The following is a 19950-nucleotide window of genomic DNA, read 5'->3' on the forward strand; positions in this document are numbered from 1 at the left end:
AATGGTACGCGCCACAAGCGTGCTAGGCGCCCTATCCCCCGCCGGAAGTAACGATGCAAGAGAAGTGTCCACTGCGATTGTCCATCTAATAAGTTACAAGGAAACGTCGTAATAGGCTACATGTACAGCCGTTAAGATAACGGTACGCAACTATACGAACGAGCGTGGAGGGGGTACTTGGTCAAGTCCGGTATCTGAGCTATTACTAGCAGTAAGCGTGGTATATTAGTCGTAGATGGGTAATGGTAGCAATCTGTGCGATGTCCTTGCATGAGTATCATGGACGGATGGAGAGGGCACAAAGTCACGCACCGGTCAGACGGGAACAAGAAGTTGTTCGCCACATCCTCTCCCTCCAAGAATCGAGTCGGATACACCACTAGTACGCACGCTGTCAATGCCCCGTCCTTCAAATCAGGACGTACTTCACGTACCAAGATGGCCCCTCAGCTCATGCAGGAGGTTCTCCATCTCTTCCCTCTCGGCCTGATCAAACGGCTTCGGACCTTTCGCCGAAGTAGGCTTCTTCTCCTTGTCTTTGTCTTTCTCCTTCCCATTCCCGCCGACGGGCGTCGGGCTCTCTGGAGGAACCGGCGTGTTACGAGACTGAGACCCGGATCCAGACTCCTCGTCGTCAGCGTGGTCTCTCTCGCGTGCAAGGGCATCCTGCGAAGCGTTCGCATAATGGTTGGCGATACGTGCTTGTCCGGGCGCCTCAGCATCAGCAGCCTCAGACGGCATACGAGCAAGAGGAGGATCAGACGGATCTTGATCCTTGGCCTGAACGAAAGTGAGAAACCACAAGGCCGGAAGTCACTCAAACAGACATACCGGCTTGTTCAAACGTTCATGATGAACGACAAACTCCTTGTACTGCTTCCACGTCGTCACAAGATCGTCCGGAATAGCATGGAAGACCTTCCTGAAGATCTCCGTCTGCAAGCCAAATTTATGCCGTCAACGGACCATGTCGCATCCATCAGACAAGCCGAAGATACTCACGTTGTGTACAGCACTCGCGACCCAGGTATCCTTCCAGAAGGCGTCACAGATGGGGTCGTCGAAGCCATGCGGGTCCACATGCGGGGCAGGCGTCGGCAGCTGCCACTGCTTATTCCCAAGCTTCGCATTGAGGTGCTTTCTGAGCGTTGCCCGCACCCCAGGCGCCTTCTCCTCTTCAGAGTCGGCGTCAGTCTTGCTCGCCCTCGCGTGCGGAGGCTGGTCGTCGTGTGCTGCATCAGCAGAAGCATCCGCCGGAGCACCATAAAGCTCTCCGGTCTCGACCCGAGCTTCGGTAGGCTCGTGTTCCTTCGCCTCCGCATACCCATTCTGTGCGTGTCCGTTCTGGTCCTTGGCTTCGTTGTTCTGGCCCGTGGTGGCATCGCCGTTGCCAGTTTGTCCGTCCTCGAGCAATTCAAGGATGGGCACACCAGAATCAGGGTTCCTCGGACGCTTCTCGGCGATGGTCTTCTCCTCTAGCGTGGGGACGATGGAACTGGGGAATCCTGGCTCCTTGTTCCCGGTGCGCGCGTACATCTTCCGCTCCTCGTCGAGGTACTGGTCTCCAGCAGTGACATCCCAGCCGTGAGCCTTGACACCGGTCTTGCGGAGCAGCTTCGCAGTGTCCATCGATCCAACTTCGCCCATGGCGTGCATACCTAGCCGCACATGTGATCAACAACTGTCAAGGGGCAGTCAAGAGCAGACATACCCTGTTGCGCGCCATCCAGCATGTCGTGGAACAGCATGCCCGCAGCGTTGTGCTGGTGCTGCCTGTCGATATGCGTCACGCCCCCTTCCCTTCCATACTCTTGTTCACCCTCCGGATCCCAGTCTTCCTGTTCATGAGGCTCCATGGTCGGCTCTGACGCCATGAGGTCCTCTTCGTACAGCCCGTCGACGTCGACACCCAGATGCTCTCGCATGAGTCGCACACGGAGGGAGTGGGCGAAGCGTCCGACCTTGTACGGCCGTCCTGCCATTGTGCTATGGAGGCGTGTCAGTATGGAACGTGACTACAACACACGCTGCGACTCACCAGTCAATCATGTCGGTGTCACGAATGACTGCAGCAACCTCCGAGTCGCGATCGCCCCGCTGGGACCGTTCGTTGATGTTCGCACTTCCGATAATCGCAAGTCGGTCATCCACGATACAAACCTTGCCGTGGATGTAGACCTGTTCAGTGGTCAACACGTCCCCACGAAGTTTCCCCCAGTTGCGCAGAGAGAAGACCGTGATGTAGTCGTCAGGCTGTGGTGCTTGTCAGCTAACGATACCCAAAGAGTGAAAAGGTCAGAAACGTACATCGATGCCCTCTTTCCTCAGCCGTGCAAAGATGGAGTTGGGACCGCGACAGATCGTCCTGTTTTGACATTCCAAAATGATACGGATAGCACTAGCGTCACCGTGGTCTACGGGGAAGGCGAAGCCCGGCAGAAGTGGTATGACGATGCAACACTTCCAAGGCGTGCGTTCACGATGTGCTCGAATAATACGATGCACGATTGCATCACCGATACGATTCTCGACCTTGACCTCGTTCACGACCGTCCTGCGGGGATGCATATCAGCCTCATCTCTAGCTCGGTATGGCGTTGAGACACTCACGAAGTGATGAAGAACTGGTTCTCGATGTACACGAAGTGTTCTGACATCTGGATCGCTAGGAGCCACCATGCATCAGCCCTGACTTTCATGAAGTACCACATGACGAGCCGCTCACCCTTCAAGTACGCGTTCTGAATCGAGTGCTCAATACGGTCGGGAGTACCCATCGACCACGGGCCCGCAGACCTGCAAATCTGCAGCTCGCACGTCCCGGTGAGACCCATCGTAGCCAACTCCCCCGGCTTGAACTCGGGCGGTGGGAGCAAGAACGGCATGGCACGGGAATGGTTCTTGATGCGTAGCAGATGGTTCCAGCGCTGCACGAAGTGCCGAGCAAGGTCGCGAGCAGGCTGTCCAACTACTTGCATAGAGACATCGTGCCTGGACATTCCTCGTGAGCGCGCACGCGCAAGTGACCCAAGAGCGGACCTACCATGGCATCCGAGGGACCTTAGTCCTGTCATACATGTCTTCATGCGGCTTGCTCAGCGCGTGGAAGTCGAGCACGCGGGGGTTGCTGTAGTCCTTGCCAGGCCAAATATACTCAGGGCCATCTGGTCCAGGGTCGGGATCGTCGACGAGGACGTGTTGAGGAGTGTCCCACCTGGGAATGGATGATTAATCACAGACGATGGCTACCGAACTTCCCGAAACGCACCTGCCGAAGCAATGATCCAATCCGCCCATGAAAGCAATGGCTTGGTCGATGACACACATCTTCTCGTGCTACAGGATACATGAGCACCTGCACAACATGAAGCTTCCTGCGACTCACATGCGCCCAGTAGAAAGTGCCAGTCTGGAAGTGGGAAGGTGACCGCTGCACCATGATGTTTGGATGTAACGCCGTCAGCCGTTGCTTCGCATAGCTGAAGAACCCTTGTCAAATGAGAGTTTCGGGACATGACGGCACACTAACTTGCTATCCGTCGGTGTCGTCCTGCTCGACACCTCCTGGTACAAGATGATGTAGATCTTCACGCCCTCCTTGGCCTTCTTCTCAAGCAGGCGATCCAAGCGGTACCGATCCTTGTTGGGCCTCCGCAACTGCAGCTCTACATGCGTTGTCAGTTTACTATCCACGCCGACTACCATAGAGGCCTTACCTGGCGAGAGCCACCAATCGTGGATCTGAATAGTCTCGCGGGCGAGTAGAATAGCCCTTGACAAGTTCCAGAAGTAGTCGCGCTGCAATGTCATAGTTAGCGAATGTCCAAACCCCAACAGCTGCAGAGATACACTCACTCCGTCGACCAACCACTGAGCAGCAACATTCAAGCGAATCGGTGCAAAGCTGTCGAATCGGTTCTTGCCGGTATAGTGACTCTCCCTCGCCACACGTTCGAACGCAGCGATCCACTGTAGCATCTGCCGCTCGTTCTTTGCATACAGCTTCAGCCGCGTCTGCGAGTTCACGACGTAAAAGGTGTGCTTGGACACATCCTTCGAGCTCTTCTTCTTCCCGTTGTTGGCCTTCTCCGGGTCGTTGGGGTCATGGTCGTGTTCGTGATTCTCGAGCGGGTTCGTGTTCGTCGATGGGTCGAGCATAGGCGTAAGCGGACGCTCCGACGGCCCTGAAACGCCGCTCGAGACGTCGCTTTCGCTATCACTGTCAGACTGAGTGTGAGCGTGCCCATCTGCCGGCAAGTTGTTCGCTGATCTGCTACGCTCGCGGTGGTGGCTCTTGTGTCCGCCCAAGTGGAAGACCTTGGAGAACCTGCTCCTGACAGAGCCGACCGTAGACGCGAGCCGCTTGCGAGGCTGGAGGTACTCCAACTTAGCCTTTTCCTGGCCATTCGCGGTGACATCCTGTTCACTCGGACCACCTTCTATCTGGTGGAAGAGGTTGAGGCCCTGGCGGTAGTACCGCGTCGGTCGCTCAATGGAGAAGTCTTGATCGATCAGGAAGACGTCCCAGACGGTAAGCTGGAAAGAGCATCAGTGAACGCTTGCGGGGACCGAAGATCTACACGTACTTCGCCCATCTCCTCCATGGCGACGAGATAACTTTCTCGCACGGCACACCACCGCTGTTTCTTCTTCTCGCGCCATCCAGCGGCTCTCCGTCCGAACGCGTTCTTCGGCGCGACTCCCTCCAGACGTAAGAACCCAGCCTTGTACTGGGCGCCCCCGGACTGAGCAAGCGCAATGGTGAGCGCGCCAAATTCAAGGAAACTCGAAAGTCGGTTCACGGCCGGGTGGAACATCTACGGGGTAACTTAGCCATGTCATAAACATCTGCAATGATTGGACATACCACGGCCCGAATGAGGCCGATCAGGTAGTTCTCCAGGGTCTCGCGCTGAAGGCGGGCAAAATCTGCTCGCCCGACATCGTTCCCGCGTTCCTTGAGGAACTTGAAGTAGGGTAGAGCTGAACGCTGGGGTCAGCGTTGTGAAAGATCAATAACGGGGGCAAACTCACACGTGAGGGGGAACTCGGGCAGGTTCTCAATATTACGGTTGTAGGCATTAGAGAGCGTGTAGTGTCCGTGCAAGGAGAGGAACTCGCGCAGCTGGCGATAGACGACCCACCGGACGGCACCGTTCGCGTACTCGCACTCTATCCGGAATACAGCCTTGTTCCCGTGCATAGGATGCAAGCTGTCGCTGACACGAATGCGGAGACGGTGAAAGAGAGCGGGGACTCGACGATGGCCTCGCTCGTCTCGCTCAATCCACAAACGGAGCATCAGCGTCGCGAGACCGCCAGTGATCAGCTCGTCCGTGATGTTGACGTTTGCAGGCGCGACGGCGGCGGATGGCGGCGGATGTGCCTTTGCCTGCCCCGCGATATGCGGAAGCAGCGACCTCAATCTGCTCCACTTTGGCGTAGATGGTGATTTCGCTTCGCTCTGCATATGCGGCATTGACCTGGAGATGCGGAGACGGGGCGACGTGGCACCCTGGGGCGAGGACGAGTCTGAAGGACCTGCTTGACTCTCTTGGTCATGACTGTCGTCCCTTCGGTGCCCACTCTCGGTGCGCGCAGCCGGCGAGAAGTCAAACTGCGGATGCTCCTCTCGTGGTGTCCCCCGTGGTGACTCGCTCAGCCACTTCATCGGATTCCATGCCTCATGGAAATAGCTGTCCCGTCGCTTGTGCTTGCGCTGCTCGGAATCTTCGTATTCGAGCGCGCCACGGAAGGGGGTCGAAACAGGAGGGAAGTCGAAGACACGGTCCGGATCCTCCTCTATATTCGAGCCGATCTGTGAGCTCCCTTGCCTAGAGGGTGCAGGAGAGAACCCGTGGCCTTGCACGCTGGACAGCGAATAGTTGTACGAGATGGAACGGGGAGGACCTGTTCTGTGTTGAGGGGTACTCGGAGGAGGGGACCGGAACGTGGAGATGGAGAGACCGCGACCAGGATGTGTCCTGTGGTCATCGGCGGACGACTTGGAGGCGGGGTAGGATGGACGGGACTTGGGGGAACCTGGTGGCCCGTCGTGTGGGCGGTCTTCCTCAGGCTTCTTCTGCACCGGTCGTCAGCATGATTGAGGAAACATGATGAGACAGAAAGAAGTACGAGCTTCCGGCCACAGCAAGACCATGCTCGCGCAAGACTGAGTAGCTAAACACTTTCATCTCGGACACAGGGCAGAGCTCTACCGAAGTAGGAGGGCTCCCCGATCGCCATAGCGAAGACGAGCAGGCGGCCACAAGCCAGACGATGCATCGAAAACGAGGCTACACGGAGGACAAATTCCCCTGTAACAGGCAAATACGCCAGTAACAGGTCAGTCGAAGGTAACTTTCCACTGGCCTTTTACCTCCTTTCAGCCCAATTTGCCCGGAGGAGCTGTCTTCGGCAAAAATATCACTGGCCTTTTACAGTGTCGAGAATCCTGCAATGCCCGCCGTGACTGTGGGTAGCACGGCGGGCGTCGCAGGATTTTGGACTTGTAACAGGTTGGTGACATCTCTAGTGAAGGTAATCTTTCACGGCAAACTGAGCCCAAAGGAGGTAAAAGGCCAGTGAAAAGTTGTCTTCGACAAACCTGTCACGGCCTTTTTGCCCTGTTACGGGGGATAACATTGTCCTTGTCCGCCGTGAGTGTGCGGTCGACGGTTTGTTGCATCATATGATGCAGCAAAGCGTCGACCTGCCCATACCGCAATGTGCTCTCAAAATCCTTCTTCGCTGTGTATGCCGAGCTTGAACGTAACCACCAGACGAGGTCACTCCAGGTGAGGAATTCGGTGACCTCGGGGTACGTAGTGAGCAGCTCGAGAAAGTGCATGTGTAACGGGTGGTTACTGAAAGGGCGCGACCACCATCCGGGGCGCGTCCGTCTCGTCAAGACCAAGGACGGGAGCACCGTCATAGTGGTCGCGTCAGCCGTAGAAGCGGGAGGCAGGGGAAGAGCGTGTCTGGTCACACCGTGCGCTGACAGAATCACTGTGAGCCATCTGTGACGGACGCGTGTAGCTCTCCACGGAGCTCTCCGCGGAGAGTTTCTCTAATCGTCCGGACGTTCGCGTAGCTGGACATTCTGCAAGTGAAGGTAGCGCTCCCACATACAGGCAGTCACAAAGATGGAATTGCGGCAATGGCTCAAGGTGTATGCCCACCAGACCTGCCGCCACGGCGAGTGGACTGGGAAAGCCGGCGGGCGAATTCCTAGTCCACCCAGTGCTTGTGCGATCCCCAGGAAGACAAGGTGGCATGGACATACCTCCTCCTTCAATTCAGATCCTTCTTTTGCCTTCCCCTTGGCGTTCTGAAGGATCACCTCTTGCGCGTCGTCCTTGGACTGCTTGGTATCCGAGGTCTGGTTGTGATTGCGATTCCATGTAATAGGATTATCCTAGATGTATGCGCGCGATTTCTTACAACGCGACAACAACTGAACGCGGAAGATGTGAACGTACTACAGGGGGTTGAGCGAGCGGAGGTGTCGAGGGGTGCTCCTGCTTGTCTGCTTCGCGGTCTTGTTGGTGTGTGGTGATGGCATGCTTGACGAGGTGAAAGAGGTCCTCGGGAGGCTTCGAGACGGAAACCATGTTGATCTAGACTCGAGCGGAATACGCAGACATGAGCAGCGCGGGGGGACGCAGCGATGGTGGAGAGAGAGAGTGTAGATGTAGCTAAGTCTAAGCCTTGGCTCTTATGACGTCTCGGCGTAGCGCTCGCGTCCTGTTTCGCCTGCGCGACTGCAATGTTAAGACCCGCACACTGGCAGGGATATGGAGCTGCCCAGAGGACATACGGCGTCCCTGTGAGCTCATACCTACATAGATAACCGCGTGAATGTTGGAATATAAGTAGATGCCGAGTGTCCACGCGAGCCGCCACAGGCGCGTCTGGAGGCCAGATCGCGCATCCAAATGAGGCAGCATGAACCTCCAGATCGCGCCTTGTCCTTGTCCTTCGCCATGCACGACCTGCTTCTCCCTTGACACACGCGTTACAACCTTTACAACCTTTCTGTACTTCTAGGAGAGCACTCTAATACTGCTAGACTCCGACTGGCAGCACATGAGCGCGTCAAGTACCTTCAAACAACCGGAGATGAGTGCCGCGAAGGTGGTCGTCAAACCACCCAAGGTACCCTGTTTCCGTTGCCAGAAGAGCCATGATAGCCCCGCGGCCTTTCTCATGGCTTGCTGGAAATGCGGACGCGCTTGGCATCACAGTGAGTTCTCATTTGTGCACTGTCTTACACAGCGGGCAGCCCCTCGAAAGCTGCGGCCGAGAATGTTCAAATTGAGAGTGTCCTCGACTGACGGTTTCCCCGGTCGTGTTGCACTCGCTAAAAGGCCAGATATCCCGCGATTTTTGCAATACGATGATGCCCCTTTCTGGGTGTCTTTCCAGGTTGAGAAAATCTTCACGACGGGACAATGGCGGATGGCTCACCCCGGGAACAGGCTTGGAATATGCCCTGAGAATGGTCACCTGAGTAGTGTTGTAGACATGTCTGGAACAGGAGACCATTCTCAGGTGCTGGTTGTCATCGTCAGTTGAGGACTTCCCGAACATTTCTTGTCGCCAAGTCTCGGGGTATGCCCGCCGTGATAACCGTCTTCCACTTCTCTGACATAAGGAGCCTTGTCAGTATGCCATATACCACCCGTGAGCGAGGAGGAGATCCTGCGTCGTATCGACGCTGACAAGGGAGGTATGCCCGACCTGGGACTTCGGACTTGGCAGTGTAGGAAGTGCACCAAGAAGAGGCAGCTCGAACCATCACCTGGTGCTCCTCAACCTCCTCCACAGAAGCCATGTCTCACCCGAGAAACTACTCCTCAACCCTCCCCTTGGAAAGCGGAGTCGAAACCACCGCATATACCCATACCAATCGATGACGACGATATCATTATTCTGGACGGACCCCCAGCGGCGCCATCTGGTCAAGCCATCGCAAAACCCCCAAACTTACCGCCACCCGTGCCCGTGCCCGTCCCTGCGTCGATCAGTACGCAAGCGGACAAAGCTCAACCTGTGGGTGATGTCGTGCGTAGTACAGTGAAGTCAGTTTTGTATCGCGGCTAAGATTCGACTGCCGATAGTCAAGCAGTGAGACGATCCTGAAGAAGGCCGGTCTCCCTGCCCTCTATCGTGTGAGTTCCTTCATTGAATCATCAGCAAGTGTATGTTGACCGTATCTCAGGCCAGGAAACAGGCGACGCGGAGTCCCTCAGCGCAGTCGTTTCTCCCACCGACCCGACCACAGTCAGCAAAGTCCCGGCATACTCCTCGAGCTCAAGAGGACGTACCGAAATCACCTCAGCCGACCGCCGAACCATCTCTCTCCCTGCCCTCTCCTCCACCAACTCCAGCGATACCTCCGGTCCCCAGTCGCAGCTCCACTCATCCTAGCATTGACCAGCCGCAATCCCTGATACACACTCCTCCACCACCCTCCCCTGCGCGCGCCGCCACCTCCGCACGATCTCCCTCAGTCACCGTTGTCTCCATCGCAGCCCCCCGGGCGCACATAGCCAAGATGCGCGAGCAAGGCCGGCTCGCCGCTCCGCCGACCATCGAGTACAAGCAGTCCCGTCCCGCGGATGACAAAGGCAAGGGCAAGGCAAGGGCATCTCCGTCGAGCAACGACTCGGAGCTCGATGTGATGGCTGTAGACGGGCAGTCTGCTCTTGGGTCAGCTGCTCTATTAGAGGTGCAACCGTCAGTAGCGACCGAGGAGGAGGACCCGCACAATATCGACGACCTCTATGGCGAGATCGCGCCTCGGTTCCGGAGCGTACCTGCACCCATACCCGGACCAGCACCATCACTCACACCCAGACCTGCACTTGCACTCGGACTCGCACCCACACCCACACTCGCATCTGCACTTTCACCTGCATCTGTACTTGCACCCGCACCCGCACCGCCGGTGCAGGCACGTCCTCGGCGCGCGGCGGCCACGCGCCTGCCCTTTCTCGATCGCGACAAGAAACCGGTCAGCGACGACGACGAGATGGAGTACATCTGCACCAAGCTCGCTCGGATCGAGAAGCATAGAGAAGAAGAAGAGGCGCCGAGGCGACCGCGGAAGTGCGTCGCCACGAAGTTGGTGGGGAAGAAACTGAAGAAGACGCAGGAGAGGACGTTTAATTATTGCGTGCGGGTCGAAGCTCCTCGTGGGCGGGATGTTGTGCGGTGACCACTGACCCCGGTGTTGTATATGCGACCAGGTGTAGCAGATAAGTACGTGATGAACGTTTGAACAGTGTATCGATATCTACTACGTAGGGAGGAGTGCTCTGTGTATCCAAGAAATGTATGACTTCGTGGACGCGTCGCGCGTATGGCGCGTGATCGCGTCTCGTCAGCGTCTCGCTAGTTTTCTCGTCGCCGATCTCTCTGTCCAGTCCTTTGCTGTCACTACATCCCTCGATTAAAAACATAGCCCAACATTCCGATGAGTGGGCCCTAGATAAATATCCCACGAGCACCCAGACTTCGCATCGAATATGCAGCTTGTCGCGAGATCCCTGCGCAGTCCTTGCTGTTGAGATCCGAGGATTTGCTGTTGAGGCCCGGGTGTTGAGTATCGATCGTACCTCTGCGCTATGGGATGCTTCGACACGAATGAGGAGGTGAGCATCCTCATTGCCTCGGGTGCGCGCGCGGCGTCTGCCTCTGAAGGGCCCTTTGCGACGAGAGGTCGCCACTTGCGCAGTACCATCATCTGGCCCCCTTGTTCCACATATGCCTTCCTTTCATCTCGTTGACTATATAGGGGTACCGACCCTGTGGGACTCCCCATAGATTCCTCCCACGTACACGACGGTATGTTCCTTCCAGTGTCCCATGCCACTCATGAGTGTCTAACCATCTCATTATGCAGATGGACAAGTGCATCTTGAACATCGACATCTTCGAGCTCATTATGGCCCATGCTACCCGGGACACCATCTCCAAAATCATGCGGACGTGTCACTGGCTCACGGGAAGGCGGGCGGCACCTCCTAGGAAAGGATGGTGCGGTCGAACTACACACCGAGAACGACGCTCAGTCATTCCTCGCATTTCTCGTTGCCAGGGGCGACGAGGAGACAAGAATGAGCCGGATGAAATGCGTGCGTTCCCTACTCCTATCGTTCGGCCCCGGTCCCTTCCTGCAGCCAAACACCACCCCCGGCGCACTGTTCTATGGCCTCGCCCATCTAGCACCCAACTTCGTCCATCTGGAGATTGTCGACGCTGAGGCGTTTTTCTCCCTCGATCCTTGGGGCTACCTCGCCGGCGTCGTTGCGAGCGTGAGGACCCTCCGCACGCTGATCATCAGAAACGGCGGAAGGCGCACCTTGTGGGTATTATGGGGACTACAATCCTGTCTGCACGACTTCGCCATATACGTGGATTTGCCAGAGTTGGAAGCGGACCTGAGAGCGTTGAGCCCCGGTGATAGGAACTTGAGGTGGCTCCTCGAAAGGTCCGCGCCACAACTACGATCCCTTGAGCTTCAGGCCCCTCTGTCGTTCTCTACCACTGGGCAGCGCTTCCCCGTCCTGTCCGAACTGACACTGTCAAAGGTCGATCCTCCAGCGGAAATAGACTACTGCGATGTGTTCCCGCAACTCGCGTCCCTTTATGGGTTCGATCTCCTCCCCTATACGGTCAACATGCACGACCGTATATACCACCGCCAGAGAAGTTCTCTCCTCCAGCAACACCACGCGAGGCAGCCTATCAGACTGGTCGCGGGCCGGGTCGCGGACATCTACATGCTAGGGCTCAAGTGTAGGACTGAAATTCTCAGAGCGTCGGAGGAGCTTTTCGGGAACGGGTGGAACGAAGACATGGAGGCAATGCTGCACGCGGTCCTGATGGACACTTGGCCCCTCAGATTGGAGCTTGCAATCCACGATGCGGCTCTTTTCATAGGCGAGGACTTCCGTGCGCTATGTCTGTTGGAGCCAATGCAGCACCTGAAATCGTTCTTCCTTGACATCGACATGACCTCCTGGCGATACAGACGGCTGGACATGTCGTTGGTTCTAGTGGGTCTATGGCTACGCATCTGCTATGTTGGCGCTGACAACGAGTATACAGGAGAGCATATGCGAAGGCATTAGTACCATCACGTCATTGAGCGATGTCGAAGTACACGTCAATCTACTAAGCCTGTTTCCAGGTGCACTGGGCGAATGTTTTCCAGACCCGACCCCGTGGGAGGACGATGAATTCGAGGAGCTCATGAGCAGCTATGGCCACCAGGTCCCTCCAGAGGAGAGCTTGCCCCTGTGGGACTTTTTTCGAGACATGGGATCCCAATACGCTCGCGCATCGCCTCAGGCCCATGGAAAGTCTCCAAACCGTGCACATCGAGGTCTTGGGCGGTGCTGTCGGAAAGATGATGGTTTGCATCAGCAGAACGGACCACCGAGCTCAAGAGCCACATGCACTTCATATAGGGCTATAGGATTTGTAATATTCAGATGTTTCGAATGTGATGTCGCTACTTTTTGTGTATGGAACACAGCTGTAGGCTTTATGTCGGAGACCGACGCGTCTCAATCCGAGCGCGTGCATACTATGGCGCGTGATGTCACGACGCGTCTTGTCGGCGTCTCACTGATTTTCTCTTCGCCGATCTCTCTGTCCAGTGTCTGACCATTCTTTGCACTCGCCACATCATTCAATTAAGAACATAGCTCGATATTCCGATGAGTGGGCCATCGACAGCTATCCCACGGGCCCCCGAGCACCTGAATAACGCCGGACTTCGCATCGAATATGCCGAGGGGAAGGGACGAGGGGTATATGGTGAGCAGCTGCGCTCGACCATGCCACCACAGACACACATGATTTTGATGCGTTGCAGCTTGTCGCGAGATCCCCGCGCAGACCTTGATTGAAGTCAGCCCGGTACTCCTCTTCACCGCGACAGAGTACGAAGCGCACGGGAAGCACACAGCGCTGGACCACTACACGTTCGTCTGGCGGGACGGGAGGATGGCACTTGCACTCGGACTTGGTGCGTTTAAACTGTCCATGTCATCGCAGTCCGAGCTCATCTGAGTCAAAGAACGCGACTGATCCTGCCAGGCTCGCTGTTCAATCACTCGCAGAGACCGAACGTCTCCTATACGATCGACCCTGCGACAGAGTCCATACGCTACGTGACTTCGCGGAAAGTACTCCCGGACGAGGAGCTGTGCATATTCTATGGGCACAAGCTCTGGTTCGACCCCGTTGACGCGGCGGACAAGCCGGAGCCTTGTTCAGAGCATCTGGAATACTCGGCAGACGATCCGTGGGGAGCATTGCCCAGTGTGGACGATGAAGATGAAGGGTCGTCCAGACTGGATGCTATGTTCGATGCGTTCCCGGATGGCGATCCGGACGATGTCGTGCCGGAGGAGGAGCTGCCGTTCAGGAGGCTGAAACTCACACCGGAAGAGGAAGAGGAAGAGGATATGGACGCAGTGCGAAGAGGTGAGTATGCCACCGTATGAATCATGGCCAGCCCTCTAACAGTGTCCGGCAGAGGACGCGTGGATAGTCGACTTGCCCGATCCCCGCCTCGCGGCTGTGATGCTGAAGTACACCCCACTTCTACTGACGCTGGGACGTTCCACTGACTTCGTATAGGTGGCTGAAGCAAAGCGGGTTCGACGTCCCGTCTATGGCACACTTGAAGCGCATTCGCAAGCAGGACGAGAAGATGAGTATGGTGTTGATCCTCACTGGAGAACACCCCGATCCGCCCGTGTTCCCAGAGGACATACAATTACCGCTGCCATACGTCGCCCCCGTACCTACCTCGGCTGCACTGACAATGACCTCGCTAAAACTCAAGTCATCGCTCTGGCCGACGATATATGCCCCACGCAAGAAGTTCGAGCCTGAGCCGTGGACGAGAGGCAAGGTACGATGGGCGTGTGATGCTATGAAGCAGGTCGTGAAGAAGGCTCAGTATATCGGCAAAGAAGACGAGGTACAGCGGACCTTCCTTCGCCCGACGCGCTAACTTACTGTACTTTAGTTGTCAATCGCTGCCTACGTCCCGATACCATACGATGAGGAGACCAAGACCGCCACTCGCATGCTAGAACCCATCAGCGCACACGACACGCGCAAATCCGCCTCCCATCCCCTCCGACACTCCATCATTAACCTTGTTCGCGCCGTCGGTGAGCTCCGCGCCTCCCCGTCTACGTCTGCCGCCACTCCCATGTCTCCCCCGCCACAACTCACTCCAGTCATCGACGTCCCTGCGCCCTCGCTAAACCAAGTCACCGCCGCTCTCTCCAAGCCACACACCCATGCCATTCCCCCTCATCCTTCGCATTCGTCCGAGTCACAGCCTGAAGAAGTACGCAACGGGGCGCACTACCTCCTGACATCGCTCACGCTATTCACGACGCACGAGCCATGCATTATGTGCAGCATGGCGCTCCTGCACTCGCGCGTCAAGGAGGTCTTCTACCTGATCCCGATGGCCAAGACGGGCGGATGTGGGAGCGTGACGTGCGTCCCGAGGCTAGAGGGGGTGAATCATCGGTACGCAGTCAACGTGTGGAAATCGAGCGAGATGGGTGACTGGGCGGAGGCGAACGGGCTCAGGGTGGACGAGGCGTACGATGCGTAGGCGTAGACTTCAGTTCGTAGGAGCTCCGCTGGTATCGGGCCGAGGCGGGAGCGGGATGAGCGTCGTCTCCCCGTGCTTGAACGTCCGTATGCCCGTGCGTACGATGCGCAAGCGACTGGGACAGCAAGGATCGGGACATGCGACCTCTGCATCGGTCGACATCCAGTCGCTTTGTGCCGTCATGCGCTGCTTCGCTGCGAGGAGTGGGAGCACCGCACCTAATGCGTGTGGCGTCAGTCGCTCGGGCTCATTCACGGAAGTGCTATGTTGACGCATCATACCTAGCGAGTATATCGAGATGCCTTGGCCGGGAGGGAGGTAGAGCATCTCGCCCTCGAGCGTGAAGTAGTCGCCCGCCTTCGCGCCACACATGATGCGCTTGCCAGTTGGGCAGACCACCTCCACGCGCAGGTCATAGAGCTGGAACGTGTCTTCGATCTGGTTTTGTGTGTCGGATGTAGAGGACATGGCGTTGTATGCAGCTAACATGGAAACAATGGTGGTGGTTAATGTCCAAGGATCGATTGCGATCGAGGCTGCGCTTGTTTAGGGCGTCTACTGATTCTGTTCCTACCATCATGGTCATGATGCAGCGACGCGTACGACTGTCTCACAAGCACTCGTGCGTTCAGACACACCGGTCAATATAGCGTTGTTGTACGCTGCTTGCCGCAAGCTCAGCCTGGGGCGAGGTATGAATGAAAGACTTCACAGTGACCGTGACTGTTCGGCTGAAATTTATCGGTACAATTGCAGGCATTCTTACCAAGGCTTTCGGGCTCTTCTGATTTCTGGCCCAATCTCAGGCCATATATCCAATAGCGAGCACTCCTGTATGCGCTCAGCGCTCGCACTGGGACAGCAGTCTCCAAGAACTTGTTGCTCCCCGGGGGTGCGTGCGCATACGCCAATTATATCTCTACTGCTCGGTCAATGCAAATGCAGCACCCTACTTCACATACGTCCGGCGGAGGGTCTGCCGCGGCGGTGGCCAACCAGACGCGCTTCTGTCGATCCCGATCGACGTCTGCCTGTCACACCTCGCCAGCCTCACAGACGGGGATACCACTCACTTGCTCGGATTCCAACACCAACACCTCTTGTCCTTCGACCACAACCATCTCGCCTCGCCCACCGCGCCGCCCACCGTGCATAGCCCACCCGCCGCCTATATCACTACTCGTACACCCTTCACACCGCTGCCATGTCGCAGTTCATGTTCACCCCTGCGTTCGTCACTACGCAGAACTTCGCGTCCGCCCGCATGTTTGAGTCGAACAAGATGGACATCGACGCCAGCTCCATACTCAAGGCAGGAGCTCGGAAGCTCTACGGCGGGGCCATTGGGCTCTATGGCCTCCTCGACAAGGACGGCGCCCTGCCGGCGGGCAAGCGTGGCAAGTTCGAGGAGGATGTGGAGATGTCGGTGGTGAGTCCATCTTTAGCCCGCCGTATTCATCAATACAGACTAAACTCATACGGTTCAAGGCGGACAACGTGCCCGCCAAAGTCAAGTTCGCCGGTATCAAGAATCGGGTTCGGTCGCTCCGCGCCCTGACTCGCAAGACCCTCAAGGTGCGTTGCTCGCTCCTTCGTATGACACTACCTGATAAGCCATAACACTCCGTGTAGCCATTCAAGAAGGCCGTCAAGGGAGCACAGCTCATGGATATCGACACCGACGTTGACCCTTCTGCCATCACGTTCACGTTTACATTCCCCTCACGCTCACCGTCGCCGGAGCCCATCGTCATCGACGTTCCTGCAAATATCTCTCGGGAAGAGCCCATTGTCATCGACGTTCCTGAAAACACCTCTCAGGAAGAGCCCACCGTGGCTGTCTGTGCATCCACCACCAATGCGATGAACCAGCTTGAGTTGACGCTATCTCGTGTCACGATCACCCCGGCTGCCAACGAAGTTCGTTTCCATGGCATTGTGTCCGAGGCGGCCGCCAACTCCACCGACGATCATAAGATGTTGGAGTACAGAAAGCCTGTTGCTGCTTGCAAGGACGAGCACGAGTCCGTCGCAGTTGAGGCAGTGGAGAAGGAACGAACCTTGGCCGTACCTGCTGGGGACTGCGTCGTTGCTGTTGTCGACCTCATGGAGAAGTGGTCCCTCACAGCTTCATCCGAGGTACGTATCCACCACCACCCCTCGCTCAGCTGCTGACGATATACATTGTAGGTCCAGACTGGCGAGCAAGAGATCGGCGTGTGTTCCGAGGCAGAAGAAACACTCTCCGCCCCACTCGAAGACAGCAAGGACAAGTACGACATCTCCTCCGAGGCCGATCCGGAGGATGTTGCACAGATCGAGGCTTATGAGGTCGAGGGCGCTGAGCCTGTGGAACATACCGAGCCTTCGACTGCACACAACGACACGCCTTCTCCGGAGCCTGAGGCGGACCCACAGCTCAGTTCGCTCGCGATCTCCATCAGTACTCTTACCATAGTCAGCACGGACGACGATACTGACGGTTCTCAAACTGACGACGCCGACGAGCACGCTGCACCAGCGTGGAATGCCCGTGAGCCTTCGCCTATCGTCCCGGACGAAGATCAGGATCAGCCCAAGAAGAGCCCCTTCGCGACGGAGGACGACACCCATGTCGATCCCACACCTGCGGACGCTAGCATGGACGCCCTCGTCGATCTCTTCTCTCAGCTCCAGCTGTCTTGCGACGACGACGACTCAACCGAGACCCTCTCTACCAAGGAGGACGCTGATGACAAGTCAACACCGGACGTCGACGTCGATATCCTGGCCATTGTCGATAACCCTGCCATCGTCGATAACCCTGTCGCCGTCGATAACCCTGTCGCCGTCGATACCCCCCATGTCACCGTCGTCGCGGAGCTCTCCTGCTCTGAACTGGACTCTGTCTCGACCTCGACCTCGTCTGTCGCCAAGGACGTCTTCGTTGTTGTGGAACCTACGGACAGTACGATGAACACTCTTGACGTCCTCTCCATCGACCAGTCTTCGAGCGGCACTCCCCTGGAGGACCTATCGACGCCTGCCCTTACAGGTTCAGTTCAACCCGTCGTCGATTCCGCCTCCGTTGTCGACGAGCAAGAGGACGACGAGGTCGAGACTTGGTTCGAGGCATCCGATGCAATTGAGGACGACGCCGACGAGGACGAGCTCTGGTACGACGCCTTCGACGTAATCGAGGACGAGGACGAGGACGACGTCTGGTACGAGTGCGATGACATCTTCGAGCCCATCGTCAAGGAGGCTCCCGCTCCTGTCCAGCCCCAGGTCCCCCAGCACGAGGCTGTACTCTCCGGTCACGATGAAGAGCTCGACTTTGATCTGACTGGTGGACTCCGCGCTCTCTGCACTCGTTTCGCCACCGCCCTCGCTCGGATGGGTTCAATCCTCGCCTCAAGATTCGCAACCTTGTTCTAGTCACCCAAATCACCTCAAGACCGAGCAAGCTCGACCTCCCGGACACAGCACGTTATCTCCTGCCAGTTCTTACTCGCACATACACTCTTGCCCATCTGCAAATTATTGCCCGCCGGCCTACAGCCTATTCGCAGCCTATCACTGCTAGCCTACAGCCTATTCACAACCTATCACTGCTTCAAGCCTACCGCTGCTTCTTCGTGCTCCTGGACGCCCGTCTCTCAGATCTCAAGTCTTCTCTGCGTTACTTATGGATTAACGACTCGCTTGCTCAACATCTTCTCCCGGTGGGTACTTGGTTCTCCCTCGTCAACCTTACCTGAGGCTCATCACGCCATCCTCTCGCATCAGGCCCTTAAACCCAGCCCTCTGCCCTTGACTCGGGTACCGCGAAGGTGCATGCCAATGCTCTTGAGATTCACGGCTTGCTCCTCCGTCTGTGGATCACTCCGGAGAGCACAAGACTCGGCCACGGTGCGAGGTTCCCCTCGCACTGCACCTTCAGACGGACACAACACATGGTTAGCTATTGCTCATCGGTTAGTATTTCCTTCTCATCGGACATGTCTCCTGAAGCTCACCGCGCTCCTCCTTTCGCAACAGACCCTCAAGCTCGATCGGCCTCCGGCCCTCGGCTTGGACTACGCGCGAAGGCACCTGTTGATTCTGACGCCCTCTGGCGTCGACAACGGCGACTCTTCGACTCTCTTCTTCGAGTACGCTGTACCAGAGAGCTTCAGAGTGGGTCCTGTGCGACGCTCGTCTCGCACGGGCCTTCCGACGCGTCTTCGTGGGTCGTGCTTAGCTCGCCAGTGAGTACTTATCGCGCCTTCATGTGCATCCGCCTCGACGCTTATCGCGCAACCATCTTGCTACAGACCCCCTCGCTCGACTTGGGCTTACACTTCGCGCGAAGGCATTTGTCCACGCTCTCGGGCGTCGACAGCGGCTGCTCTCTGGGTTCACTGCGCGTTCCTGCGGAGAGCTCAAGAGTCGGCCGAGTGCGACACACTCATCATGATGCTCGCACTCTGCCTTCCGACGCGGACTACTCGGCTTGTTTGCGGTGTGGTGATTCAAGGATCTACATATGCAGTTCATATCATTTGAGAATATACTTACATATAGCACGCCCGACGTCGACGTCCATCTCTTACATATCTCAGAAACCCGTAGCGCATATCACTCACAGTTCAAGTTCTGGAGAATACATGTCCTTATTTTATTCAGTCTGAGTACGACGTGAGAGTCGTCTAGATACTGGTCGCAATATGTTGGTGGTATCCGTGTCGTCGTCGGATTGAAATACGGCGTCGAGTGGGTCGTTGGGGACGACCTGGACGCATCTGAGCCGGGTCGTTTGTGCCCTCCATGGGTGACGTCGAGGGCAACATGTCGTACACTGGCTCGCTTCGTATCTTCGTCGCGAGCTTGTTCTGAGAGACGACGTGTGTGCAGGGCGTCGCAGACGGTGTGCAGGAGGTTGTGGTCAGACTCGGAGGACGCGTCAGACGCAGTTGTACTATTATTAATATTAGTGGTACTCGCGCAGCGGCGGACCGGGCCGAAGCGCGCATGACATTCGAGGCATCGCGCACATCTTGTGAGGATACGAATTTAAAGGAGCTCTTGCGCGGCATTGATAAACAGATAATCTTGAGCACTCGTGTGCAAGTGAAGGGATTCACGAAAGTCATTGCTATTGATACATCTTCGAACGAATAACGATACAAAGTAATAAGGATACCGAGGGAGAGACGTCCGAACGGAGAGGGAGGGCACTGCCCAGATAACGGGAATGAGTGTCGTGGACTGCAGATGGATGGATGCAGTGCATTCGGAATTGGAGTTGGAGTTGGAGCTGGAATAATAGC

General features: G+C 56.7%; 6 protein-coding genes across 6 annotated transcripts; 4 read left to right on the forward strand and 2 right to left on the reverse strand.

The window, feature by feature from the left end:
• Nucleotides 1-61: 61 nt before the first annotated feature.
• On the reverse strand, nucleotides 62-7754 carry L226DRAFT_551439 (phospholipase D). Its single transcript, XM_067682816.1, has 21 exons — nucleotides 7482-7754; nucleotides 7286-7417; nucleotides 5035-6082; nucleotides 4868-4983; nucleotides 4587-4817; nucleotides 3856-4536; nucleotides 3717-3798; nucleotides 3530-3665; nucleotides 3386-3479; nucleotides 3269-3336; nucleotides 3044-3214; nucleotides 2726-2991; nucleotides 2611-2665; nucleotides 2308-2554; nucleotides 2039-2253; nucleotides 1712-1986; nucleotides 1003-1658; nucleotides 832-936; nucleotides 435-780; nucleotides 313-379; nucleotides 62-253 (listed from the first exon to the last, which is right to left on the reverse strand). The coding sequence occupies exons 1-21, from the start codon at nucleotides 7611-7613 to the stop codon at nucleotides 226-228; spliced, it is 5151 nt and encodes a 1716-aa protein (XP_067538015.1). The 5' UTR covers nucleotides 7614-7754; the 3' UTR covers nucleotides 62-225.
• A 218-nt stretch (nucleotides 7755-7972) lies between these two features.
• On the forward strand, nucleotides 7973-9357 carry L226DRAFT_322563 (uncharacterized protein). Its single transcript, XM_067673898.1, has 3 exons — nucleotides 7973-8245; nucleotides 8669-9173; nucleotides 9224-9357. The coding sequence occupies exons 1-2, from the start codon at nucleotides 8089-8091 to the stop codon at nucleotides 9103-9105; spliced, it is 594 nt and encodes a 197-aa protein (XP_067538016.1). The 5' UTR covers nucleotides 7973-8088; the 3' UTR covers nucleotides 9106-9173; nucleotides 9224-9357.
• Nucleotides 9358-12731: 3374 nt separating this feature from the next.
• On the forward strand, nucleotides 12732-14659 carry L226DRAFT_544086 (uncharacterized protein; the record flags this gene model as incomplete). The annotated part of the gene is made up of 6 exons (XM_067682245.1): nucleotides 12732-12831; nucleotides 12890-13042; nucleotides 13114-13503; nucleotides 13556-13610; nucleotides 13660-14005; nucleotides 14054-14659. 6 exons carry the CDS (start codon nucleotides 12732-12734, stop codon nucleotides 14657-14659), a joined length of 1650 nt encoding a protein of 549 aa, XP_067538017.1.
• Nucleotides 14660-14668: 9 nt separating this feature from the next.
• L226DRAFT_568522 (uncharacterized protein) lies at nucleotides 14669-15127 on the reverse strand (the record flags this gene model as incomplete). Its single annotated transcript, XM_067684174.1, has 2 exons — nucleotides 14669-14877; nucleotides 14941-15127. The coding sequence occupies 2 exons, from the start codon at nucleotides 15125-15127 to the stop codon at nucleotides 14669-14671; spliced, it is 396 nt and encodes a 131-aa protein (XP_067538018.1).
• Nucleotides 15128-15618: 491 nt separating this feature from the next.
• On the forward strand, nucleotides 15619-18303 carry L226DRAFT_322603 (uncharacterized protein). Its single transcript, XM_067673899.1, has 4 exons — nucleotides 15619-16088; nucleotides 16148-16234; nucleotides 16292-16798; nucleotides 16850-18303. The coding sequence occupies exons 1-4, from the start codon at nucleotides 15864-15866 to the stop codon at nucleotides 18074-18076; spliced, it is 2046 nt and encodes a 681-aa protein (XP_067538019.1). The 5' UTR covers nucleotides 15619-15863; the 3' UTR covers nucleotides 18077-18303.
• L226DRAFT_322604 (uncharacterized protein) lies at nucleotides 18304-19293 on the forward strand. The gene is made up of 4 exons (XM_067673900.1): nucleotides 18304-18363; nucleotides 18428-18615; nucleotides 18680-18888; nucleotides 18955-19293. Exons 2-4 carry the CDS (start codon nucleotides 18595-18597, stop codon nucleotides 19184-19186), a joined length of 462 nt encoding a protein of 153 aa, XP_067538020.1. The 5' UTR covers nucleotides 18304-18363; nucleotides 18428-18594; the 3' UTR covers nucleotides 19187-19293.
• Nucleotides 19294-19950: the final 657 nt, after the last annotated feature.

This window comes from Lentinus tigrinus (assembly GCF_003813185.1).
Source record: "Lentinus tigrinus ALCF2SS1-7 unplaced genomic scaffold L226scaffold_6, whole genome shotgun sequence".
Lineage (NCBI taxonomy): Eukaryota > Fungi > Basidiomycota > Agaricomycetes > Polyporales > Polyporaceae > Lentinus > Lentinus tigrinus.

Bases quoted from the DNA above. Each gene is read 5' to 3' on its own strand.
- L226DRAFT_551439 (XM_067682816.1), bottom strand. From the start codon at position 7,613: ATGGTTTCCGTCTCGAAGCCTCCCGAGGACCTCTTTCACCTCGTCAAG. The intron at 4,818-4,867 runs GTATGTCCAATC...GTTACCCCGTAG, and splicing joins TCGGCCTCATTCGGGCCGTG to ATGTTCCACCCGGCCGTGAA. The intron at 3,215-3,268 runs GTGCGTTTCGGG...ATCCATTCCCAG, and splicing joins TTGGATCATTGCTTCGGCAG to GTGGGACACTCCTCAACACG.
- L226DRAFT_322563 (XM_067673898.1), top strand. From the start codon at position 8,089: ATGAGCGCGTCAAGTACCTTCAAACAACCGGAGATGAGTGCCGCGAAG. The intron at 8,246-8,668 runs GTGAGTTCTCAT...GAGCCTTGTCAG, and splicing joins CGGACGCGCTTGGCATCACA to TATGCCATATACCACCCGTG.
- L226DRAFT_322603 (XM_067673899.1), top strand. From the start codon at position 15,864: ATGTCGCAGTTCATGTTCACCCCTGCGTTCGTCACTACGCAGAACTTC. The intron at 16,089-16,147 runs GTGAGTCCATCT...ATACGGTTCAAG, and splicing joins AGGATGTGGAGATGTCGGTG to GCGGACAACGTGCCCGCCAA. The intron at 16,235-16,291 runs GTGCGTTGCTCG...CACTCCGTGTAG, and splicing joins TGACTCGCAAGACCCTCAAG to CCATTCAAGAAGGCCGTCAA.
- L226DRAFT_322604 (XM_067673900.1), top strand. From the start codon at position 18,595: ATGGTTAGCTATTGCTCATCG. The intron at 18,616-18,679 runs GTTAGTATTTCC...CTTTCGCAACAG, and splicing joins TGGTTAGCTATTGCTCATCG to ACCCTCAAGCTCGATCGGCC. The intron at 18,889-18,954 runs GTGAGTACTTAT...ATCTTGCTACAG, and splicing joins GGGTCGTGCTTAGCTCGCCA to ACCCCCTCGCTCGACTTGGG.